The 26,776-nt window shown below is 38.0% G+C and overlaps 1 protein-coding gene across 2 annotated transcripts in view; it reads right to left on the minus strand.

The window, feature by feature from the left end:
• Positions 1-26,776, minus strand: part of LOC146517793 (programmed cell death 1 ligand 1-like) — a 96,166-nt gene that overhangs the window by 11,462 nt on the left and 57,928 nt on the right. For both annotated transcript variants that reach the window (XM_085160423.1, XM_085160422.1), the window contains exon 3: positions 24,059-24,337. In XM_085160423.1, the coding sequence (XP_085016549.1) occupies positions 24,059-24,337 (279 nt within the window). The remainder of the gene's footprint in view (positions 1-24,058; positions 24,338-26,776) is intronic.

Raw genomic sequence — 26,776 nt, forward strand, 5'->3', positions numbered from 1 at the left:
GGGCAAAAAGTCCTGAAAAAATACTTAGTCTTTTTTCTCAAATTCAGCGCCCCGTGGTTCCCACCTATGGTGGCCCCTAAAGACAAAGCATGTACAAACTCCAAAACACGTACAAAATACAAAACACATGCAAACTCCAAATCACAACGGAAGTGCTCCAGGACGCTAGGGGCAGTGTTGAGCTCGATTTGCAAAATAAACGGCAAGTTTGTTGCAAACACATGAGCTGTATGGGACGGTCTAGTCTCCGTCGCGCTGCCCAGGTTGCCTAGCAACCATGATACTAACCGCTGGAAACGTTTCATACAGCTTTGTTTGACAGAAATGAAGGAAAACATATTTTGTTCATTTGTTTGTTTGTTTCTACAAGAGCTTTGTGTGATTTGATAAGTATCTGAGGCTGAGACCACAGGACAGTAACACATGATTTTTGGGCTTCATTTCTGTACTGAACAGTCATTTAAGATTAGTTAGTAAATAACAATTAGCTAATGTTGTTCATGAGACTAAAGTCATATCACTTTGGTAATGTAAATATAATATGGCCAATATTATAGTTATTATATTAATCATTATTAGCTATTACAGCAGTGAACATGAACTCTGTGTCAAATACTGAGCCTCAGTACAGATTCAAGTTGCAGTTATTTATATGTCCTATCACCTTAAATCTTCACTCAAAGACAAGTATCTTTGACAGTGCATATATAGGTGTATCATATATAAGAGACAAATGCTGTTCCTTCAGTATGTTGGCATTACTAAATTTGGCTCATTGCTTACATATATGTGTAAAAAGCAAATGTACGAGCTGTGATAACTGTTTCTGATAGAATGAAGAGTAGACTGATATATTAAATATTCCTTTATTGGGTGAGAAAATCAGACCATGTCATAACTGCTTTAAGTCATACAGAATAGATATCAGAGTCTTAAACAGGCTGACTTCTGCTAAATGGGTCAAACTGGGCAGAAAGTAAACAAACACATAACATCCTTATAGAATATGATGTAACACTATAGATCAACTTACCTCAGAATATATAAAGCATATAAACAATTACAGCAATATGATGCAACAAACACAGCAGTGCTACTAATCCAAAATACTCAAAGCTTCATAGAACTGAAACAAACACTTATTTTTAGCTCCATTCTGCTGCTGATACATACTTTAGGTTTCTGAACATTAAACTTGTTGCTGCCTTTCATAGTGTGTAACTTGAAGGCCCTGAGTACTTTCTCCCACACTGAAAACACTGGATGATAACATTATTTGAACATTACCTAATAAGACTGATTCAGGACAGACAATTAGTTATGTTAAACTTTCCTAGCAGTCCTTCACAAACAGGGAACAGTCTGTCTATTCTCTCCATCTGTCAGCTGCTGCTGGCTCTTCCTCCTCCTCTTCCTCACACACTGCTGAGTTTGTCCTGGTGGATCATCAGGGGTGCAAAGCCTCACAGATGATGTGCAGCAGTGGGTCCCTCAGTCTGTCCTCACTCTGGACACTTGCAGTTGTCACACATGGAAATCAAATGTGTGATAAGCTGCAGGATTCAAACACAAGTGTAACTTATAAATACATGTTCATACTTTTATTCCACAATCAGAGAGAAAGAAACAGAGAGAGAGTGCAGGACAGACAGACAGGTGACAGTCTCAGGTGTATACACTGCTACAAAACAGCACAAAAGAAGGAGGATTGCGTTATTACGAAACGAGAAGAGTTCCCAGATGGTACAGTGGACACATGTGTGACTGCTGTGATTAAAGCATCTTTCTTTCAGCTTAACGAGTGAACCGTCAGCTCGTTCAAACACACGTTAAAGTCCGTTTGGCTCGACACCACCGAACAGAGGCAGCAATATAACATAGCTAACATTAACAGTGCAGTGAATCCTGCTTGTGCCGTGATATTCAGGACTGCAAACCGAGCAGCATCACTGACTTTCAGCCTGTTGTGTTTGTGGATATATGACTGACTTTAATTATCCATAAAATCATCACATTCTCTGTAAGATTAAGGTCGACTATTGAACGGCGTATATTTTGGAGTAAAGGCTTTAAAACCAAGTTAGTACAAACGTCACTAATGTCACATAACTTTCCTGACATGTGGCCAACAGTAATGTTTTAATGTTCTTCATTATTAAACATTTGCACATAAATAAGTAACATAATACTCAGTACTTACTTTTGAAAAGTACATAGTTTTACAAGAGGCATACAAGTACTGTGGAAAAAGTAATCGTGTGTAAGTCCTCTAAAACTGTTTTTGTGAACACTTTGCTCCCTACATTATACTTTGAAAATGTGATACATGTAATGTGTTCATCAAAGAACATGATTTTTTAAAAACGTTTATTCTTTCACTTTTAAAGTATGTCAGATTATCATAAAACACTTATTTATATGTTATAATGTTTTTCTTACACCGTGTGTAATTTTCATAGAAATCTTTTTTTCATTGTATCAATGTGTAATTATCTATCTTTGATAAAAAAAATAAATTTATCTTATATTTGTGTACTTTGTGGTTATTAAAAAAAAGATTGTGACATATTGCACTGATAAACACAGATGGCTGAAAGACATGTTTGATGGAAAAAAGGAAAAAGGTGTTTTGCTGCTAAACTTTGAGGTTCTAAGTCTAAATAAGAAAATGCATAGAGGAAACTAGCAGCCCCGAATCTGTATGTAAAACATGGAAACTTCACAGCAGTCATACTTGTTCATACATAGTTGCACTTATTCTTTGTTACGATACTTTACTGCTCCAATGAAACAACAAGATCTCATTTTAAAGTGCATTATTTGCCATCCTGCCATCTCATTTGCCAAGTTCTCTTAATATCTTAGAGCTATTTCCAGGGGCAAGAATGCTGATGTTAGATTCTGTTTTAAATCAGCTTGTGATTTTAAAGTCATTCTCATAGCACTAATTTTAGAGTAATGTGCAACAGTTGTATTCTCATTTAAATTTCCAAACTGTCCTTTTATGGTGAAATTTAACTTGTTCTTTTGTGTAATTGCACATGGCCCATCACAGGACCCCTTAGTAAGCTGTACAGCAGAAGTTTCAATTCACTTTCATCTATGCATCAGTCACCTGGTAGCGAGACTGTTAGTCACACAAATGGTGGGCAAAAAGTAATTTTCCAATGTAGAACAAATCGAATGACTCAATTAACATTTATGGTTTTATTTATTATTATTATTACACATTTTTTTCAGTCCTCTTACATCTATGGCAAAGTGTGTGTGGACTCTATGGGAGGGGGCTGTACCTTAACTGTGAAGCTCACATTTTTAACACAATCTTTGTGTGCATTCCTTACATGATACCAGTATGGCAACGAGTTTATGACTTATCTGTTTTTCTTTTCTCAAAGAAAAGACAGAAAACTTCACATATGTGAAGTTACAGCACAGTTTCTCCAAATGTGTGCTTCTTTTTTTCAGTCACAGGGCTTTTCAGAGCATCTACATTAGCTCAGGTAATAAAAGTACAATCACTAAGTGTACTTTAACATTTGAGGTTCCGATCGAGTCTTGCTTAGATGATGTGAACTATTTCAAGGACCTGTTTTTTTTCTTCTTCTTTTTTTTTTAAATTATGCATCAAACTTATGCAAATCAGTTGTAATTTATTTGAACAAATGAAGGGACAAGCAACTCCTTTTTACCTTCTGTGATGCATTTACTTCTTACACATTAAACTAGAGTTAGTGTTCTCAAAGGTAATGTGTCTCATGTTACCATCTTGTATTTCTAAAACCCAGCCTAAGTGTTCATCCTGTAGACTCTCGGCTGGAATCACCATGATCTAGATAATCAATAATTTCATCACAACATCTTTAACGTGTTACGTTTTTCTTGTTTTAATGTTTTACATAAAAAACTTCAAATTTCTATATTTTTTAAATGAAAGTGTCATGTAAAGGTGTCTTTCTTTAATGATGTTGCTGCAGCGATCTCAAATACTAGTTTTTTTATGGTCAAACTATGTGATTTTCCAAATGTGTTTGTGTGTGGAGTAAAATGACCTTCTTCTTATGATGTTGTCAACGTGAATCATTCAGGATTAACAACACAAATTGTTTCGATAGCAGAAACAGTCTTATAACTTATAATTCTCAGACGTTAACGCTAGTTTTACAAACACAGTCTTCTTCAGGTCTGTTTATATAGCTTTTATGAAACTGATTTTCCATAGTACAAGTAGCATTTAATTTTTCTTTGCTCTCCAGTATAAATGCAAGAATTTGCAGGCTTTATTGAATTTATGTATTGATCATTTATGTATTGATCACATTGTTTATTGGTAATGCTTTTAGGTCACTGTTTTAGCATGTCTGCCTCATACTCCATTCAAACAGTTAGACAGATGGTGGGGGTCTGGTAAGGAATTTGGGGGGAAGCAGACGACTCCACAGGAAGAGTCTTTTTGTCTTTTCTTCACTGTAAGAGATAGCAAGGGAGTGTGAAACTTTCTTTGGGCAAAAGACCAAAGGTGTGAAAACAGCTGTGTACTGACTTTTGTTCCTGTAGGAGGTATTTAACTGAGAGCCATGCTATGCTCAGTGAGAGACTCTGCTCACCGTCTGCCCCAGCAATGGCAGTCCCTCACCAAGCTTGGTTTCTGTTCTTTGTCTTGATTAAAGAGTGTTAGCTACCGCTCATCGCTTGTCTGCAGGCTTTATTAAATGGAAAACTTCCACAACAACCTCTAAACAATGGTTTATGGCTTTTTATCAGCTGCAACACCATGTAACACTTGGATGTTAGATTCTTTTACCAGTCAGTGTTGTTAGCCCCAACCCTCAGGCTTCAGGTGTCTGAGCTCTAACCCTGCCTGCCAAATGTCCCCCTGAGGCCTTTGTGCCTTTTACCACCAGACTAAGTTTGTAGTCCTATCTACTAATATTATTAATTTTTTTTTATTATAGCACATGGTTCAGTTAGGTTACTACTTTGACTTCCTCAATTTGAGCACATTTCTGACCCGATACTTTAACAAACTTTTTACTCAAGTGTTTTTGACACTAAGAGCTGTACCTCTACTTAAGTAAAACATTGTCTGCACTTTTGCCACGTCAGTTGCCACTTTCTCTGGAGTTTGTACCATTTTTTACATTCACATTTTCAAGGGTTTATGTGTTATCCTTGATCACAGTTCTAAAAAAGTTAACTTTCTTGACATAAAAGTAGCCCAAAAAAGACAAATATACATCCAGTTCTTTTTTACTCCAAACCTACTGATCAGAAAACATTATGTGATGCTGGACGTTTTCATCCTATCATCCTATCCACCTCCAAAACAGGTTTACCTGTAAGCCAACACATTAGACTTAAACAAATTTGTGAAATTCCTGAACAATATGCTTTGTGCAGTAGCAGTAGTACTAGAACTAGTACTAGTAGTCCTAGTATTGTGCAGCAAACCAGGCTTCAAGAGTGATCACTCTTCTGGCTTGCAAATGGTGAAAACATGTCGCAGTCTTAGCTGCAAATCAGAAATGTTGGTAAATTTTAAAAAGGAGTTTAAACTTCAGGTTTGGCATAGACACAGACTTTATTAATGCCACACTCAGGAGATTCACATGTTATGCGAGCACAACGGTTAGTAAGAAAAAGTGAATCAGAGATACATTACAAAATACAAAAATTGAAAATAAATAGTGGACAAAATTAAAACAAGCAAAACACCTATGCAAGAGTAACTACTAATGATTTACAAATACTTGTCATATACAGCCAATACGCTCAGAGAATTTTAGCATATCAGTATAAAGCTCTCTGTAATCCCTGGACAGTTCATGAAATAATTTAAAATTAAATCTGCACTTCGGTTAACTATTCTTTTTTAACAACATGTTTATGTCTTAGATCTACGGATACAGCTAAAACACTCTGCTTGTATAATGCTGTATTCTCTCCCAGCCCTTCCCTACCCTTTTCTCACAACAGTGATTCCCAAAGTACGAGTCAATAAAACATAAACATTATCCCCCCCCCAAAAAAAAAAAGTCATCGGCCCATAAAAACGAAAAATCACCATCAGCCCACCGGGTGATTTTTCTTTTTTATGGGCCGATGATTTTTTTTTTGTAACGGTATAAACAATGAGAGGTGGTGGATTGGCCAGATGCTGGGAGATGTGTAAAAATAACTCAGTTGTTTGGTGGTGGCTATGGCGGAGCTTCCACAGATTCAGTAACATTAGCACGTGGTGGAGGCCAGCAGATGCAACACACTGGCAGGTGGATGACGGAAAGGCAGGAGGAGCAGAGACCCGAGGCGGTGAACTGAACTTCAGGTAAGAAGTTATGACCTGCAGTCTGTCTGGGTCAGATATAAACCAAGTTTAGGTGGAGTTTATTTTCGTTGTGCTGACTTTTTACAGTCAGTTACAATAACTCGTACTGCGTACTAGCTAGCATGATGGAGTTTCTATACTGCTGGGTGGGTGATTTGATGTTACTGATAGTGAACTTTCTTTTATTCATAAGGTTAATTAGTAGGGGTGCAACGATACACAAAATTCACGGTTCGGTTCGGTTCGATACTTTGGTGTCACGGTTCGATATTTTTTCGATACAAAAAAAATGTTCATGCCTTTTTATTAATTTGTCATTTATTAAATTTTCACGGCACATTCTGCACCACATCTCTGTGCGTTCATCATTGTTTGAAGCCAGCTCACCTCCTGCAACCACTTTTCAGAGAATACGCGCTTCTTTTGTGGTTCGGACTCCTTCTGACATTTCTTTGGAGGTGGAGGAACATCACAGTAACTGCTTAAAGGAGCTTCTTCGACATCTTTAAGAGTTCTAAACAAATGTCTGTCCTCCTGAAAATCTTATGTACGCAAACACGCGTTGCAACTTCTTATCTTGTGCGGGTTTTTATTTTGACAGCGAATGCGCACCTGCGGACCACTTATGTGCAGCCCTGGTTATTTAGCTCGTCATATTGCAGCCACAGAAATTCTTTTGTCCATGAAACCATAAAGCTGCACTTTCTTTTTCCTTATAGTCTGATTTGTCATAACCTTTCCGTTTTGTGGTAAGCTTTTCTTTGGCTGTCACTTCTTCACGCTGACCTGTCTTATTTGGCTCAGCAGAACTAAAATATATATCCTGCTGCTTTTACACACGCACTAACATAACGCTCAGCGATTCTCTGCGCGATCAACCTCTCACATGTTTAAGCTGCGGGAGATTTCACTTGTCATGTTTGCATAGTAAGCTAACGATTGATAAGACGATGTCAGAGGAATTGGTGCGCAAATTATCATCACTCACCCAATCAGTACTGTCGCTCTCTATACACAGTTCACGCGATTGCAAAGTGAAAGCAAAAAACAAGCGCAAATTCAAACGCGATTTCAGTATGTCACATATTGACAGTGGCCGATGCCAATGACATAATTACCCAGCTACATTTCCAAAAGAATGCAAAAGCATTGACATATATTTTTCCTTCCTAGGATAGGCCGACGGGCAGGGCAGAGATAGATTTTGGTAGCCCGACTGGAAAAAAGCCCCGTCGGGCTAGCGATTTTGCGAGCCCTGTATCTGATTGAGGAATCACTCATCTTTGGAAAAGAGAGTTTATTATGGAGAAATGTCTCTTTCCAAAATAAAAGCTATACTATACGCTTCTTCTGGGCTATATTCTCAGCAGCATATTAAACATATCAGGTCCCCATAAGGAGAATCATGTGCTAACGGCTGTCTAAATGACTCGGGTAAAGTTTGTAGCATGCTGCTTGTTGTTTTTCTCTGCTTCCACTTGTCTTTGCACTAGGATGATGTCGGAGTAAATGTGCAGTCATATTGGTTGTGTTCCCACTAGTGCTGTCAGCGTAAATCTGAAATGACATTAACGTCACAACACGGCAAATCTCCGTTAACGAGCTACCGCGGATCACCTCATGAGTGGGGCTGGAAGACGTCAACACATTAACGAGCTAACTGCGCTAACACAACTAGTTCCCACCAATTGAGCATTGCTGGCACATCCAACATACTGTTTTACTTTTGTCCATGACAGGCTTACCTTCAGGTCATACATCACATGAAAACCAAAATAGTTCCAAACGCCAGATCTGAATGAGGGTGGGGGAGGTTCAATTTGCCATGTTGCAACTAGCCTAGCTTCTGTCTCGCTAGCTTGCCCTGCGCTCAGTGAATCTGTGTTCGACTACTCCGCCTAGGCTGCACTGTCGAGCGCAGATCCACTGAGCGCTCAACACAGACAGCATCATCAGAAGGAAAGTTGATAAAATAAATTAAAAATGTTGTATCGTTCGATACATATGCGTACCGAACCGAAAGCACTGTATCGAACGGTTCGATATCGATACGAGTATCGTTGCACCCCTATTAATTAGTAGAGTTGCCAAACGCCCCTTAAAAAACGGAATCGTCTCGTATTCAGAGAAAATATTGCACATTTCTTATTGAGGTGAAAAGGAACAGTTTGTCCCGGACTTCAGCTAGAATGGAAAAAAAAGACACAAAGCTCGAGTTATTCTGCGTCTTTACGCTGTCAGCTGCCTCTTCTTCTCTCATTCAATCATGAAACTGATCAATGATCAGCTGATCGCTATTTCTGACGCAAGTCCCGTCTCTCGTTTGTTTATCACCCACTTTGTGCCAGAAAGAGGAAACCAGCGGATGTCGCGTTAAACAACAGCAGCACGTTTAAGCTTGATCAGCTGTTGTTAGAATTTATTTAATATTAATTTCTATATCAGCTGATGTTTGCTGGAGCCACAGCTGTAAAGCTGCTGGTCATGATGTGGGTTTGGATATGTGGTTTAGCAGAGGTGGAAAGAGTACTCAAAATTTTTACTCAAGTACAAGTACTGTTACTGGTTAAGTTGTACCCAATTACAAGTAAAGGTACTGGTGTTAAAAAAATACTCTTGAAAAGTACTCTTCTCAAAAACTACTCAAAGTATTAATTACTTTTTAACAGACTGATGTTTTATTCTGTCGTCAATAGCAGGCATTCGACTCAATTCACCAGTATAAATATTTATGTTCAAAGCACATTTCTCAGATGAACAAGGTATAGAAAGGTAACTTGTTTTGTTAATAAATGTAGATATAAAAGAAGGAAATTTGTTTGTTAAAACAATGACAAAAATGTTTCTGAACATACGTAGAACCATTTAAACTTTTCCCCATACAATGAACAACAGGCAGGTAAGTGTCTTAAACTTTTAGCATTTCTGTCACACTTTACTTTCTGAACCTTTTGTTCAGTTTCAGGAAGAGCTGGTTTTCTAAATTAACAGAGGCAATCCGACTTCGTTTGGCTGTGAAGAGTAGACCAGCACAGCTAAAAAGTCGTTCACAAGCAGCACAAGCAGGCAGAGCTGTGTTCAGTTTAAGAGAGAGGTTTTTGATGGCTGAGAAGGAGTGCAGCAGCTCCATGGTGTCTGTGGCACAAGCAAGGTAACCATCAAGCTCAGCTGCACTTTGCAGCCTTCTGGAGATTGGTCTGGAGAAGAATTCATCTTCATCAGATGACTCTCTTTGCTGATCCCCACTCTCATGCTCCGTTGTTTCAAGATGTTGTTTGATGTATGTCAAGGCTGTAATTGCAAGTAGATAACACAATTTTGTTATTTAAATTTCAGTGATTATTCCTGAACACAAATTTAAAATCGGCATATTCTCAAAAAGAATGGTTTAGTATTCAGGACAGACCATCAATAACTTACAACGTATTAGGTGAAATACTCACTTAAGCATGTGTTCAAATGTAAAAATACACAAAAATGGGATCATATGAATCCTTACCAGCCTCTATTACATCTGCTCTGTCAGTCCAGGAAGTCTTGAATTTGGGTAAGAGGACTGCAGATGCAGCCAACTCTGGATCATCCATCATTGGTCCAACGCTTTTGAAGGCCATTTTGCAATGCTCTGATGAGTGGCACGCATGTGTTGCTTGATGTCTCCAGCCTGCTAAGTTTGGACAGTAGTTGTTGGACTACTGGCAGGAGCCATCCCATAAAGGAAGTGGACTCAGACTGAAGGATGTTCGAAGCTTTCACCAGTGGCTTCATGGTGGTACAGTACTCCCTTAGGAATGCAACTTCTGCAGGACTCAACCTGTAAGACACAACAACAAAACCCACCATGACTATAATAGGGATCTCTGATTTAATATTAAGAGTCTGCTCACGTTTTTAACCATCCATTAAGGAAAATTCACAAGAATTGCACTTGCCTCATGGTAGTCAATATGGTCAGTCAGGTCAAGAGTTTCTGGGTCTGCTTCATCTTCAGCTTCTTTTTCATCTGCATCATTTTGTGCCCCAAACATGTGGAAGGCCTTGACAAAGTTGGATCCACTATCAGTTGTGGTTCTTACAACTTTGCCTCTAATCTTGTATTGGCAATGTATATCATCAAGCGCACCATCAAGCATGTCAAATGTGTGAGACCCTTTTGCATGCTAGTGCTGCAGATCTTCTTTCCAGGGACTCTTCCTCTATCCCAGACGTTCCCAAAGTGTGGGGCCCGCCCCCTAGGGGGGGCGCAGAGCCATTGCAGGGGGGGCGCGGCATGAAAAGGGGAAAAAAAAACAAAAAACAACACTTGGACACTGCTAGCACGGGCGCCCACACAAACGCAAAGCAGGAGATGAAGCATCGCTGAATATGTTTCCAAACCAACTTCTAAGCCAAAGACTAGAAAATATGGTGAAGCAAATCTTCCCTTTGGTTTCACCTGCACAAGTGCCGAGGTAGGTCTCCCTGCAGAATTGGTTTTCCATTCGTTGGGAGCAGCGCTGGGCTGTTTAAATCACGGACAAACAGGATCCCACATTCTTGATTTGTAGTTCACAAACATTTGTTGTAATGACTAACTACTCCTGACATTTTGGAAATGTTAGCTCTTTATACAGTAAAGTTACAGCGGGATACAAATAATATCAGGCTGATCCTGCCACAATTTGTTCCTCCGGTTCAAATCACGGACAAACAGCATCCAACAGTTGTTTATGTTTTTGAAACCATTTTGCATAGGGATTATTTTGAAAAATGTATTGATAGCAATGTTGAATATTATTACACAGGGAAAAAAAACAACTACATGTAAAATAATTACACCGTGACGCCTCTGCCTTTCTAAATGGAGAGACAGTAACTGCGTGTATATGTAAGCGTGTAAAACCTGCAGATAGTCAGATTAACAGTATTTCGTCTCTATCTGCAATTCATGTCATGTAAACAATAACGTGGCGCGCAGCGTGACGTGAAAAAGGCACATACCTTTGACGTTGAGTGAGGAACTCTGTATTCCTCGTCCACACGTAAACGCAAAAAAGGAGTTTTAAAAAATCTCCGTTCTCGGTGATTCGAAACGCCATTTACGTGTGGACGAAACAGCTGCGTTTTCAAAAATACCCGTGTAGGTGTGGACGTAGCGTAAAAGACTTAGTAGTTTATTTTCTTACTACCTGTAATTTATTGCAGATTACTTGTATTTGCTTAATTGTTTACTAAATGTTTGAGGTGTGAAATAAACTGCAATGGAGCAAAATATGGGTGTGTGTGGTTGGAGGATGTGTTCGTGCGCGTGCGCGAGGGGGGGCGCGAACATTTTTCTTGTAAAACAAGGGGGGCCCAGCAAAAAAAGTTTGGGAACCACTGCTCTATCCAATGGCATGTGACTCCAAGGCAACTTTTCTGATGAGCTGACCAACAATCAGTAGTGGTAGCAACAAATTTGACTTTATCCAATGCTGCAACCAAAGTCATCTTCATGTGATCAGCAGCTTCACAGATTGATTATCACTTGATGATATCCAGACCCTGTGGCACGGACAGAGGGTCTGGAGATGACTTTGGCTTGAGGTTGTAATGTGGTAACCAATTCTTTGAAAGATGGCTGTTCTACCACTGCAAATGGCTGTAGACCCTCACATATGAAATTGATGACAAGCTTGTCAAGAGTTGCTTGTGGAACATGTTTGTTTGCAGCTCTCAACATCAGGTCTGGTAACTTGGCTTGTGTATTTGCTGAGAGCTTGTTTGGTGTGGCTGTGGACTTTCGCCTTTTTTTTTAAATACAGGGCAGCTGATTGTAGGCCTGTGAGTTTTAAATGACTACAAACTTAATTTATTGTAATGACGGTGGTTGTCCAAATAATAAGCTAAAACTTGCCAAGAAAAGCGTCTGGACTTCTTTAAGTTACTTGAAGACGTTTTACCTTCATCCGAGAAGCTTCTTCAGTTCAGAACTGAAGAAGCTTCTCGGATGAAGGTGAAACGTCTTCAAGTAACTTAAAGAAGTCCAGATGCTTTTCTTGGCAAGCTCCTTTGACTACGATGACCTGGATGACTGAGAACCTTCACAGACAAATAAGCTAAAACATTCCTACGAATTGTAGCTCAATTATGCATGCACACACACACGTACGTTAGCTAGCTCCGTCTTATTTTAATATCAGGCTAACCAATGGCGGTGACAATATCTCAGCCAAACTAATAACCTTAACACACATGAAAAATAAGAAAGCAATATCGTACACGTATAGTTGTAAAACCTCTTTTAGATTAGACGCTTTAGTCTTGTAAACTGAAATGACTGTAGAGGTCAAACAAAGTTTGCACTGCATCTGGACGCTGTCTCCTTTTCTTCCATTGTACATGAAAAATTCCTCCAGGTACGGCCACGGGCACGCCGTTCACGGTTGACAGTGTTGTCTTCTGTCTCCATTTTGGCTTCTTTGTCTCCAAATCTTCTGTCTATAAAGTAGTTTATACTCCACCATTTAGCACCTCTAGACACCTGTGCCTGCTGCTGTATGGAACGCCAGGACTGCCATAATGAATTAATTAAATACACCATTAAATAATTAATTAAATGTGTCAATAATTAATTAAAATGGGAAATAATTAATTAAATAAATAGTTATGACACATGTAATTAATTAATTATTGACACATTTAATTAATTATTTATGTATTTCACATTTTAATTAATTATTGACACATTTAATTAATTATTGACACATTTAATTAATTAATTATTGACACATTTAATTAATTATTTATGTATTTCGCATTTTAATTAATTATTGACACATTTAATTAATTATTTAATGATATATTTATTTATTTCATTTTGGCAGTCCTGGCGCCTGGCTCTCATCATGAAATAATTTTATCTGTCAACCTCACCCATCAAACGCAGGGGGCGGGGTTAACGCTGATCGACTCAAAACCATTGCTTTGGCCTGGTGGCCATTGTTTTTAGCACACAACAACCAGCATGTGGAAACTAACAGAACTGAACTTTGAAAACCCTGTTTATGTGTGTCACCAAATACAGTTTTAATATTTTTTTAGCCGAGAATGTAGTGGTTTAATCCTCATGTGTCTGGTCGGTTTCTCAAGATAGAGCCTCTTTGCAAAAGTGCTTCGATGATTTCGGAGATGTCTGCCCAGTCTCACGGCAAAGCGTGGATAGACCCGCTCGCCTCACAAGCAAACGAGCTGTTATTACCACCGACAAAGCTCAGGCCCCGGTACACAGCTGTAATAACCCCCGCTGACACGGACTTCTTTTACTGAGGTTATATTTATCAGGGTTTTATTTCCTGATGTTCGTCATACATGTTTCAGTATAATTCTGAATTATAACTAACATTAAAAACATGTTTAAGGAGGAGAGAGAGCAAATAAATTCGATTAACAGCTGATCTTTGGGTTTTTGTTCAGTAATCAGTGTGACCTGTGTATAAACGCATAAAAGAGATAACGTTGGTGTTTCCTCATGTAGTAACTGCTGGCTTTAACTGTACAAAGGTTGTTCGAAACTATGACACACATACAGACTTCATGATGTTCGGCTAATATTTTTATTGTGAATATTAATCATGAGGGTAAATGGACCTGTACACCACAGAGCGAGGTCAGCATATCCACGATATCTTCAGCTCTCTGAGGTAACACAGAGTTTCCCAGCTGACTAATCTAACTGTCATCTACGAATAATTCACGGGTCATATCAATATGATTTTACAGAAAAGCATCCTTAGTACTGCCAACTATTCCAGAGACGTGAAAATCTACAGCATAAAGAACACAAAAATATAGCAGTCTAACGCAACACTGTAACAGAGATGAACGCGTCAGTTTGTCAAAGTGGAATGAAAGCGATTGGTTGAACAGGTGTTCGTGATCTGTGTTTTCTGCATTTTCATCAGCGTAAGAGACTCAGCAGTTATAACAGTTATACATTTAATAAATTACCAAATGAACGCAAGAAACGAGCAAACCTGTTCCGACAATTTGAGTTTGTATTCCCTCAGCTGCAGACTGTTTAAATGTTTGAGAGGAAGATTAGATATAAAGCAATCGTCAAACATAGACTCAGTCTGCGTTCACATTTGATATGAGGCCAGGACGGATAATGGCTGTGTCCTGTTTTAAGATCATACATGTAAAATTGTTGTCTGACCTCCGTCGATCCAGCCGCTCAGAGTTAACTGAAGTTAACCTGGATAAATTATAGTTAAGGAGTATCACAGATAACACCCACGTGAGCTGTGTGACTGTTCACCACTACACTGAAATCAGTAGGCTATTACTGAAATACACGTGCTATTTCATAAACTATGATATAAATACTAAAGTCCTACTAACATGTTTAGTTTTAAAGGACACCTTCCTGCCTTATTAGCAGTATTAGTTTTCTTCTAACATCCAGAAGTCTGCACCATGTGTTTCATAGTTTGTAACAAACCTTTGACAGTTAAACATAACATGACCGAAAAAGCAAAAAAATAAATAAATAAATAAAAAGAGAGAGAGAGAAAAAAATCACACAAATTATATGTTAACCTCATTTATTTTTAGTTAAGTAAACTCTAAAAATTCTAACAGATCGCTGGTGCTTAGAAAACCTATTAAAACAGATGATATAATATTTCTGTCCAGGTTGCAGTCTGCATTATGAACATGTAGTTGGAAACTCTGCTCCTCTCGGTGGAAATGCGCCTTCTCTTTCCTCTTTGTATAAAAACATTTTAAAAGTCAGTTTAATCTCAAAATTTACTGTTAAATCCAAAACACACCAGATAAAGAAAAGCGAATGGTTCAGTCTAACACATGTGCCAGTGAACCATTAAACGTCTGTAAAACTGTGCAGTTATGAAACGTAACTTTAACCTCAGCCAAACCGATTTGCTCAGTTGTAAATAAAACAGCGAAGTAAACGTGACCCGACAGACAGAACCTGAGTGAATTAAGTCCAGCGTTTAACCACTGAGAGCTAAAACTCAGCTGAGGTTTCAAAGCTGTGCCGGTGATTGGACATCAGCCGCTGATGAAGTGGGTTCGCCAATAAAGTGCTCTGTTGGGAAACAAGCTCCAGCAGCTCTGCGCTCGGGAAAAACTATATTTACTTATCTTGTGCAGAAAAATGTGCTGACGTTGCGTAATATCGAGCACCGGCTGCCCAGTTAAACTGTGACTATCACCAGATAACGTGGGCGTGTTTCTTGAATTAGCAGCAGGTGTTAAACAGCTGACAGGTGAGGAGGAGGATGCATGCAGGTAAACTGAGGGTCTGTTGAGCTGATCGCTGGTTTCGTGAGAAAAATGTCAGCTCGTTCTTTATGTTACAGAAGCACAGAGACACAAGACCAGGTGGAAAGAGACGATCGTTCGGTGAAAATGAGAATCTGCGAATGCAACACGTGGAACACGGAGAGTGGAATATGTAAACAAACCGGTTAACGTAACCCCCTCGGTGCACTCTGCATGCTGACTGTTAGCAGAGCTACTGAAATCTCTGAAAACATCTGAGCACCTTTGCAAACATGTATAGAACATGTTTGCAAAGGTTGACAACCTGACCCGACATGTGAAGATTACAACGCGACATTCGCGGCTAAAACACGGTTAAAAGTGTAGTTGGTGACAGAAAAACGGGGTATTTTAAAACTACACCACCAACATTGCTGCCTGTGATTTGAAATGCATTCTGGGATACCTGGCTGCCCCAAGTCTACACAAGCAATCGATTATCTAGGATCGACCTGTTTTGACTTACTTTGCACGGCAACCAATCAAATGTTAGAGAAGCTGCATGGGCAGCGTTAACCCCGCCCCCTGCGTTTGATGGGTGAGGTTGACAGATAAAATTATTTCATGATGAGAGCCAGGCGCCAGGACTGCCAAAATGAAATAAATAAATATATCATTAAATAATTAATTAAATGTGTCAATAATTAATTAAAATGTGAAATACATAAATAATTAATTAAATGTGTCAATAAATAATTAATTAAATGTGTCAATAATTAATTAAAATGTGAAATACATAAATAATTAATTAAATGTGTCAATAATTAATTAATTACATGTGTCATAACTATTTATTTAATTAATTATTTCCCATTTTAATTAATTATTGACACATTTAATTAATTATTTAATGGTGTATTTAATTAATTCATTATGGCAGTCCTGGCGTTCCATACTGCTGCAGCGGAGTTTATTCTTTGCTTATGTCTTAAATCGGCGTGGTCGCGATTGCACGGCCTTATTGGCTGCAAAAATGCAGATGAAAGGTTTGAATAATAATTCAAATTGTGGGCGTACTCAGTAGCGACTTTTGATTTTATAAGTAGCGAAGTAGATTACATGGTGTAAGTTGTACTCAAGTATGAGTAAAATTACACACTTGAAAATTACTCATAAAAGTACAAGTACCCAAAAAACTACCTAATTACAGTAACGTGAGTATTTGTAATTCGTTGCTTCCACCCCTGGTGGTGAGAGAGAAACATGAAGATGAAACCAGGAGATGTTTTTACTGAATCATCAGAGCTGAACAGGTGATGGAGAAACAGGTTTACCTTTTAGGTGACATGAATGAGTTGAAGGGAAGTTATGAACTGTTTCTGAGAGACAAATAACACCAGGATCCTTTTCTAAGTAGCTGACAGCTGGTAACTGTGCAGGGGCGTGTCTAGCAAAGTTTTGCCAGGGGGCCAGGTTGGGCATTAACAGGGAAAGCGGGGCACAAAGAAATACTTTTCTTTCTTATTCTCATTTAAAATGTCTAGCTGTTATTAAATAATTATCTGAATTTTACAACCAAAGTTTTTATCTGATGTACAATGTATAGAAATCATACATATACCAACAAGACTGTACATCACTGTCACAGCAGCGTTAGTTTTCATTCAAAGGCTTTATGGTTTTTCCTATAATACCTGCTGGGGTTTGGGCCGCTCTCTAGTCAAAATGCCCGGGCCGATTTTTTTGCAATTTATTGCTAATGCAATTACATGGCAAATTGACTTCCGAGGAAATTTTAGATGGCACTCATCATCAGAAAGGTTGCCAAACCCTGACCTAATGTATATGCACAAGTCGAGGAGCATGTCAGGTTACATTTCACTGTGTGTTATACCTGTATAACTATGCATGTGACGAATAAAGAACCTTTTTCTGCCTTTTTCGGTGCAAAACGTTTCACTGACATTGTTGTGTTTGTTGGGAGAAAACTTACAGACATACAGTACAGCACTTCAGAGTCACACTGCTAGCAATCGAAGATTTATGTAAATTTTACAAGCTGAAAGCACTCTGTACAGTACAGGAGACACAACACGAGATTGATTGACAATGGTATACAGCCAATCCGTACACATGACACAATGCGCTGTTAAATAAAAGCATGCAAAATTGCACAAAAAAATCCGCAAAACAGTGATGTCGTGAAAGGTGAACCGTGTTATAGCGCGGGACCACTATAGCTCAAAAATGGAAGAAAACCGCAAATCAACATATGAACATTACCTGATGCTGTCGAAGTGAAGAAAAGTTGCAGATAGACTGGTGTGTAATAAGCAAGCGAATAATACTTCTCCATTTCTAACGTCAAATGGTGGCGAGTCCCAGATTTAAGTCCTAGGGGGGAACTCCCTGTGATTCTCTAACTAATCACACGAGCCACGGTGTGAAAACGGGTGTAGGTCACAATCGGCCAAGGTTTCGGGTGAACCTGCTTTGAAACCTAGCCCCACCATATCATGTGACTTCATGTGACTTAGAACTGAAAAAGCTTGTCAGATGAGAGGTAAAATGTCTTCAAGCAACTTAAAGAAGTCCAGACACTTTTCTTTCCAAGCTCTTTAAAATACCATGACCTGGATGACTGAGAACCTTCACAGATATTATTTACTGTTATTTATGCATGTGTTGGCTGTCGATGTGGTTTCCCTGCTGTATTGTTTTTTGCTTGTTTTTTTTCAGCAGGTGATGAAGCAGATTTTCAGTGTTTTTTCTCTCTCCCTCACTCTTTATCCCTCTTCTTCTCTTATTTTTCCTCCCTCTCCTTCTATCAACCTTCACTGTAACTTATCTTCTTTCTTCTTTTCTGACCCACGGTCTGGTCTGTTCTGATTGTAATGACTCAAAATCAAAAAATTCTAATAAAAATCTAATAAAATGTATATGAATATCAAGTGACCAGTATAGCAAAAAATGTAATCATCCACTTGGGAAAATAAATCTGTTGGGCATTTTTCTTGGTCTTCAGACAATAATTCTGTGGCAGTAAGGACAGACCCGACCACACTTCAGCACTTTTCATCTTTATTGACACTCAGTTGCTGTCACACTCTCAGTCGGCTGCAGCTCCGCAGCTCACAGCCTGACACATTCCAACAACAACAAGTACAACAGTCAGCACAGGCTTTTTAGCCAGCGAGGCATGATTGCAGATGCTGCTCAGGTGCATCCACACACAGACGCACGCACACACACACACACACACCTCATTTAAAGGTTGAGTCATGGTCAAGGTGAGGTGCTGTGACTTGTTTTAAACATATTCCCTGGCTGCTTGTAATCCTGCAGGAAGGAAAACAAAATTATTGAAAATAAATGTGGAAATGTTTAAGAATGTGATAAATAATTTGTTATTGTCTGCTAATCATGATTGTTGAAATAACACATTATCAAAACTTACCGTTAATATAGTTACATACTCTAGTTGTAAGTAAATACAGGAGAACTAACACAAAAAGAACACAAAAGACAAAAGTAGCAATGACCCATCCAACAGGGAACTCTGAAACAGAAGAAAAAAAACACTGATGTAACCCTCAGCCTGTGAAGGGATGTCATGAGCAGACCTCAGGTTTCAACAGCAAGCTCAGTGATGTCAACATGGATCTAACTTCCTGTTTTCTCCTGCACGTCTCCACAGCTACCAGGCTGGTTTCTGCTATGACCAGTGAGGATGATGATGCTGGAGCTTCCTCCATCAGAAGGATGTTTGAATCTTTGTGCTGTTGCTCAGAGACTCCTTTCCTCTTGCTGAACCTCCATTCCTTAAAATTAATTCTAAGAAAATGTTTTTATTGCTCTGCTTTTACAGTGGGATGCAAAAGTTTGGGCAACCTTGTTAATAGTCATTATTTTCCTGTATAAATCGCTGGTTGTTACAATAAAAAAATTACACACACACAGTGATATTTGAGAAGTGAAATGACGTTTATTGGATTTACAGAAAGCGTGCAATAATTGTTTAAACAAAATCAGGCAGGTGCATAAATTTGGGCACCACACACACAAAAAAAAAAGAAATGAAATCAATATTTAGTAGATCCGCCTTCTGCAGCCTCTAAACACTTCCTGTAGGTTCCAATTAAGGTCTGGATTGTGGTTGAAGGTATTTTGGACCATTCCTCTTTACAAAACATCTCTAGTTCATTCAGGTTTGATGGCTTCCGAGCATGGACAGCTCTCTTTAACTCACACCACAGATTTTCAATAATATTCAGGTCTGGGCTGAGATTGCCGTTCCAGAACGTTGTACTTGTTCCTCTGCATGAAAGCCTTTGTGGATTTTGAGCAGTGTTTCGGGTCGTTGTCTTGTTGAAAGATCCAGCCCCGGTGCAGCTTCAGCTTTGTCACTGATTCCTGGACATTAGTCTCCAGAATGTGCTGATACTGAGTGGAATCCATGTTTCCCTCAACTTTGACAAGATTCCCAGTCCCTGCACTGGCCACACAGCCCCACAGCATGATGGAACCACCACCATATTTTACTGTAGGTAGCAGGTGGTTTTCTTTGAGAGTTGTTTTGAGACCACCATGTTGCTACTCTTCAGAGAAAATTAAAAGAGGAGGGAAACTTACAATTGACCCCCTTAAATACTCTTTCTCATTATTGGATTCACCTGTGCATGTAGGCCAGGGGTCACTGAGCTTACCAAGCCAATTTGAGTTCCAATAATTAGTTCTAAAGGTTTTGGAATCAATAAAATGACAACATATATATATATATATATATATATATATATATATATATATATATATATATATATATATATATATTTATTAGGTATATATATATATATATATATATATATATATATATATATATATATATATATATATATATATTTATTAGGTATATATATATATATATATATATATATATATATATATATATATCATTATATATATATCATTATATATATATATATATATATAATGATATATATATATATATATATATATAATGATATATATATATATATATATATATATATATATATATATATATATATATATATATATATATATCATTATATATATATACATGCTTTTTTCTAAATACCATCGTCACTTTGAAAAAAGAAAAAACATTTTCTAGGGGCAGCGCGAAAACAGTAAAGAAAGATTAAAAAAACCACCTCTTTCCTGTTAGTGGAAATTTTTACCATGCCAACCAATTTAAAAAAAGTCAACATGTGGGATTTGGTTATTTAGGAAGAGGGGGAAGTTTTGGGAGTGATGGCAGCGACACAGAGCAAACGAGTGAGAGAGAGAGAGATAGTGAGTTTTGAGATGAGATTTGTGACTTTTAGCGTGGAGTGTACAGTTAGTGTTGTCGTTGTTTATTTTTGTGTGTCAGTGAGGGCACTAATGAATGTCACAAAGGCAGAGTGCAATGTAAAGACTGTCACCAGGTAGAAAACCAGAGGAGTGACACACCTCCTGTTATCAGGCCTGCAGGTTTATCCCTGTGTTGTTCTCCTCTGTCTTGTGCAGACAAATACTTTTTTTACTGGCACAAATAATTTGTAATCATATGTATACATGTATACATATAATGTATACATGTATACATTATATGTATACATGTATACATATAATGTATACATGTATACATATAATGTATATATGTATACATATGATGTATACATGTATACATCATATGTATACATGTATACATATGATGTATACATGTATACATTATATGTATACATGTATACATATAATGTATACATGTATACATTATATGTATACATGTATACATTATATGTATACATGTATACATTATATGTATACATGTATACATATAATGTATACATGTATACATATAATGTATACATGTATACATATGATGTGTTCACACGGCTCTTCAAAGCCGTGTGAGGTCAGTCCTCAAACAAACTCTCAGGACAGTTAATACAAAACTGGAACTTTTTAAGTCTGTTGCCTCTCATAATTGGTGACAGAGTGGAAGATGGAACAGATGATTTTTACCCCACTGCATCCAGACTGCAAATGAATCATGCATGTGCGAAGCCACTGCTGGCATGTGATGCAGCAGAAGAGAAGAACCTGTGAGGCTCAGTAACAGAGATTTAATTAGAAAACTACAGACATTTTAGCCAAAAAAATTTTTTTTTTCTGTATTGAAACCTACTGAATGTTTTCAGTCAGTAATAAAAAGGTATCATATTTAGGTACCCAGCCCTACTTGAATTTCAATTCAATTGCAATTTTCATGTCAACGATGCAATTCAATATCCCAATGCATCACGCTTCATTTCAGTTTGTTTGTTTTCATCAACAAATAAAGGAGGTTACATATAAGCTACTTTTTTTATTGCCCAAAACTTGTCTGAACACAGACTGCACTTGTTAGTCCACTGTGGTATGGTAACAAAACAAATTGTTATTTTTAGGTTGTACAGTCCTGATCAAAAGTTCAAGACTATTTGAAAAATGGCAAAAAAAAAAAAAAAAAAAAAAATCATATTTAGCATGGTTGGATCTTAACAAGGTTCCAAGTAGAGCTTCAACATGCAAAACATTTTTTGAGCATGAAATTTATTAAAAACAATGCTTAAACTGAAACAGGCTGTTTTACAGCTGATCAAAAGTTTAGGACCACACCTCAAAAAAACATGGGTAAACCCCCAAAACAGAAATCAAAGTTCCAAACTTGAACTCAGTAATGAATAAGTCCACTGTTATTGTTGATCACTTTATGCAAGCGTTTCCATGAGGTGAGTGGGAACATTTCTCCAAGTGGTGAAGGCTGCCACACAAAGGGCATCTACTGTTTGGAACTGTTGTCCATTCTCAGGTGGATTTAGATCAGGGAAAGATGCAGGATGGTCTAAAAGAGTGATGTTATTCTCCTGAACGAAGTCCCTTGTCCTACGGGCATTGTGTAATGTAGCATTGTCCTGTTAAAAAACCCAGTCCCTATCACCCAGACGAGGGCCCTCAGTCATGAGGGATGCTCTCTGCATCATCTGGACATAACCAGCAGCCTTTTGACACCCCTGCACCTCCTGAAGCTCCATTGTTCTGCTGAAGGAAAAAGCACCCCAGAGCATTATGGCGCCCCCTCCACTGTGGCGCGTAGACAACATCTCAGGTGGGATCTGCTTGTCATGCCAGTAGCGTTGGAAACCATCAGGACTATCAAGTTTACATGCAGCAAACGCCATCTGAGACTGAAGGGCTTCAAAAACAAAACATTTTTTTCTCATCAGATAATTTGTTTTTGAAGCCCTTCAGTCTCAGATGCTGTTTGTTGCAGTCGGCACCACTAATGACCTTAATTTGGGTTCAAATTCCAAATGACTGTCTTACTGTATCCCACCTCAGCAGCGATGGCGCACTGTGAGAGACCGTGCTTATGCAGTTCGACCACGTTCAAAAAGGAACGTTTTTTTTTGCTTTTGCCATCAGAACGTCATGACAGTGCACTGAAAAAAAGGTCATGTTGGATTTACTTGATTCAATAGTGGACATTGGTTGCACACAAATGTTTTGCTTTGGCAGAAACTTAAACAATTGAGTTAAATCAACACAACTTTTTCCTATTCAATAAACATGTGCATTTTGTGTTCATAAAACATGTTTAGATGAAGTAAGTTGAGCTCTTGGAATATTTTAATCCTTCACAATTTTATTTTAACACTATTCAATAACTTTTTCCCGTAGGGAAATTACTCCTCTGCATTTAACCCATTCACCCAGTGAAGCAGTTGGCAGCCACCAATGCAGCACCCGGGGAGCAGTGTGTAGAACAGTACCTTACTCAGGGGTAGCTGTTCAGTGGAGTCGAACCCCCAACCTTCTAATCATGGGGCGACCACTCTATCTACTGAGCTATCCCTGCCCCCAAATGAATCTACAACAACTACCATCCTCCTATCTTTATCCTGGTTGCAGGGGGGCTGGGAAATAACCCTGAAGTGATAGGTTACAAGGCAGGGTACACCCTGGACAACTCACAAGTTTATCACAAACAACCATTTACACTTATATTGACAGGTAAACCAGTGCAAACTAGCCAGATTGTGGATTTGAACCTGGCGGGACTGTCGATCGAAGACGCTGAAGATATCTACCTATTCGGAGAAGCTCACTCAGAATAACACCTCTGAGCTCACTGTAGTTGTGAGTCTTTGAGCACAAGAACGACAACTGGGGTGATCGTGGCTACGAGTTACATTTTGCTTCGGCTCCAGTGAATCTGTCTGCTGGAGTGTTTTATCACACAGCTCTACTTTTTCACCTGAGAAAAATTTTCCAGACATCTGACTGCATGTCTTTATCGTTTCATTATTTAGTTTTTTGTTGCTGTGCTGACATAATTTTTTGCATTCAGTCTGTGCACATATTCACATTTTTGAAAAACACTTTTTTCTTAAAACATTTTAAGATTAAAATTTCACTCACCATTCAAATGCACATTGATTTCCGTATGTGCCTGATGCCAGATTTCCTTCTGTGTGGTGACACAGTGATAGCGGTCAGTCTTTTTCACAGTAGTTTTGAGGGTGACATAAAAGCGCTCTCCTTTTTTAGAGACCTGCGGCTCCTCTGAAGGAATGGTTTGATTGTTACTGTTCCACCACTCGACTGTAGGTTTGGGGTAAGCACCTTTAACATCACACTTAAGGACCGCCCAGTCATTTGTTTGATCAAGATTTGTGACAGAAGGCTCTGGAGCTGCACCTGTGAACACATAATACATTGTATAAGAATATAATAAGAATGTAAACACATAATAGAAATATTGTAAAATAAAAATGGCAGTAAATCAGTTCTTTTTGATGTTTGAAAACAAAGAAAAGAGTACTATCTCAACTCAGAGTTTTTACTCAACAATATTTTAGACTCACATGCAGACATTTATATAGAGAAAAGGTTTGGACTAAGGTTGTGCGATTGGACAAATATATCAACTATCGATGATAGGCTGAGCTTTTCACCGATCACAATTTATTTATTTGAGCAAGTTTGCTAACAACATTGGTGGAAGCTAAGAGAAGCAGTCAACAGAAAAAAATAGCTTAGGAAGGATTTCAGTGCTGTTTATAATTGTCATAAATACAAATATAAATAAATATTTGAACAACTGTAGAGGTTACAGAAAATATCAGCAAAAAAAATGCAATCTCCAAAACAAATCCACACTTCTCTTAAAACATATAACTAGAACTGTATTTTTTTTTTTTAATTACACTGAGAGGGATAAGATACTTTATGTAGCTCATAAGGTAGTTTTCTACTCAGTTGAATAACTTGTAATGAGTTCACGTATACACACGAGGAGGCAAATATCAGTGACGTCAACAAGCATGACTCACCTGCGATGTTTCGGACCTTTAACTTTTTAAAACGCAGAGGTTGTATGCGACCCGGGTTTGCATGGAAATATTAATAAATAAACATACTGTATATTTTCATGACATGGACAACATAGACACGGAGACGTTATACGTCGTTTTAAAGCTCAGATATTTATCTTTCAGTAGATTCATGAACCCCAGTGAAGGATTACGACTTAAAAACACCAACGTCTTAATTTACGGCAGTAAATAGTTCGTGACGTTCATTCTAGCTATTAGCATCACCATTAAAAAGTCGTTTATTGGACTAAAAACAGAGTTTAAAAGACAAACATGGGGTTGTTTAAAGAAAAAAAAACCCCACAGATTAACTTCAGCTCGTTTCAGTTCAAGCGGAAGTAAAAACAACCTGAAAAAAATGAAATGATTCTATCAAAAAGTTTTATCGGAGCTAAGCAAACTAACAAAACTGGGATTTTAAAGCCAGTTTTAAGGAATTGTAAGATTACTTCACCAGTCAAGTTTGGTATCGCTGAAATCCTTAAACCCTCACGAACACCAATAACCTATCAGTATCTTCCGCCGACCAGAAGCGACGCGCCCACGAGACCGTTATTCTAATCAGTCAAACAGAAAAACTAATCTTTACGCCAATCACATGGCTGTTTGATTGACAGCTATCATCAACCGATAGAAAGTTAACGCAGTGAAACCACTCTCCTTTTGAATCTGGAAAAATTACCTGTCTGACCACATATGGAAGTTAATGTAGTTAACCTCGCTGTTTCAATTGAACGAAAATAAATTATAGAAAACCAATTTTATCTGTCGAAAAAGACCCTATTAAAAATACTTAATTATTATTTTCGTTATTTAGCAGATGGTTTTTGTAGTTTAGCATTTACGAACGTAAACGTAAACATATTTGAACAGCAAAAAATAAAATTAATCCTTATTATTTGTTAACTTTGGAGAGATTGTTGTGGCGTTTTAAGGTAATTGATTGGACATGTTCTGCTTTGCACTTTGAACTAAACTGTAATATCTTAGAGCTACTTCTATATGTCATCCTGAAATTTGGTACATTTATTGTAGACAAAATGAAGAGGATAGCCTGCAAGTTTTAGCCTCTTAGCCCTTATAATGACTGATTAACTGTATTTAACATTTGAAGTAAAGGGCTAAAAATATCAAGGCTTCAGTCATTTCCTGTATAATCCTCAAACAAATGATCTGTGTTAGAGCTAAAGGTAAAACTAACAGACCACATTAAAGATCACAGATTTTACTTCACAGTGATCAAACAGGCAGGTATGAGCTATTTATGGTTTGGAAATTATTAAAAAGTTTATTCTGGTAGTTACAGACATGCAGAAGTGCACATGCCTGTGAGAGGCTCTAACGAGTTAATACGGACTCTGAAAGGGAAAAAAGCACAAATATTAGAGGTGACTGTGGTCTCATCAATAGGCAGTCAGTTCAAACTCGAGAAAAGAAATTCAGGAGTGTTAACCTACTATATTAGACATATTGTTATAATCCCTAACTAAAAAAGGAAGGCAAAGTCACATAATCCATAAATGTCCTTATGTATATTATACAAAAGGCTGGTTTATGGTGGTGGATGTGTTATGACACAATCAGAAAACAATTTGAACAGCTGTCGGTCTGAAATTTCAGGTGAAGTCAGAATTTTTTCATTCACCTTTTACAGTTGCATTCACAGAGATTTATTTTGTTTAGTGAAGACTGAATGGATCTGAGGGCACCTCAGAGGTTAGATAAGTAGACAGGTGCAGGAGCAGCATGAACATGGGAAGGT

This window comes from Neolamprologus multifasciatus, chromosome 5 (genome assembly GCF_963576455.1).
Source record: "Neolamprologus multifasciatus chromosome 5, fNeoMul1.2, whole genome shotgun sequence".
In the NCBI taxonomy this organism is placed as follows: Eukaryota; Metazoa; Chordata; class Actinopteri; order Cichliformes; family Cichlidae; genus Neolamprologus; species Neolamprologus multifasciatus.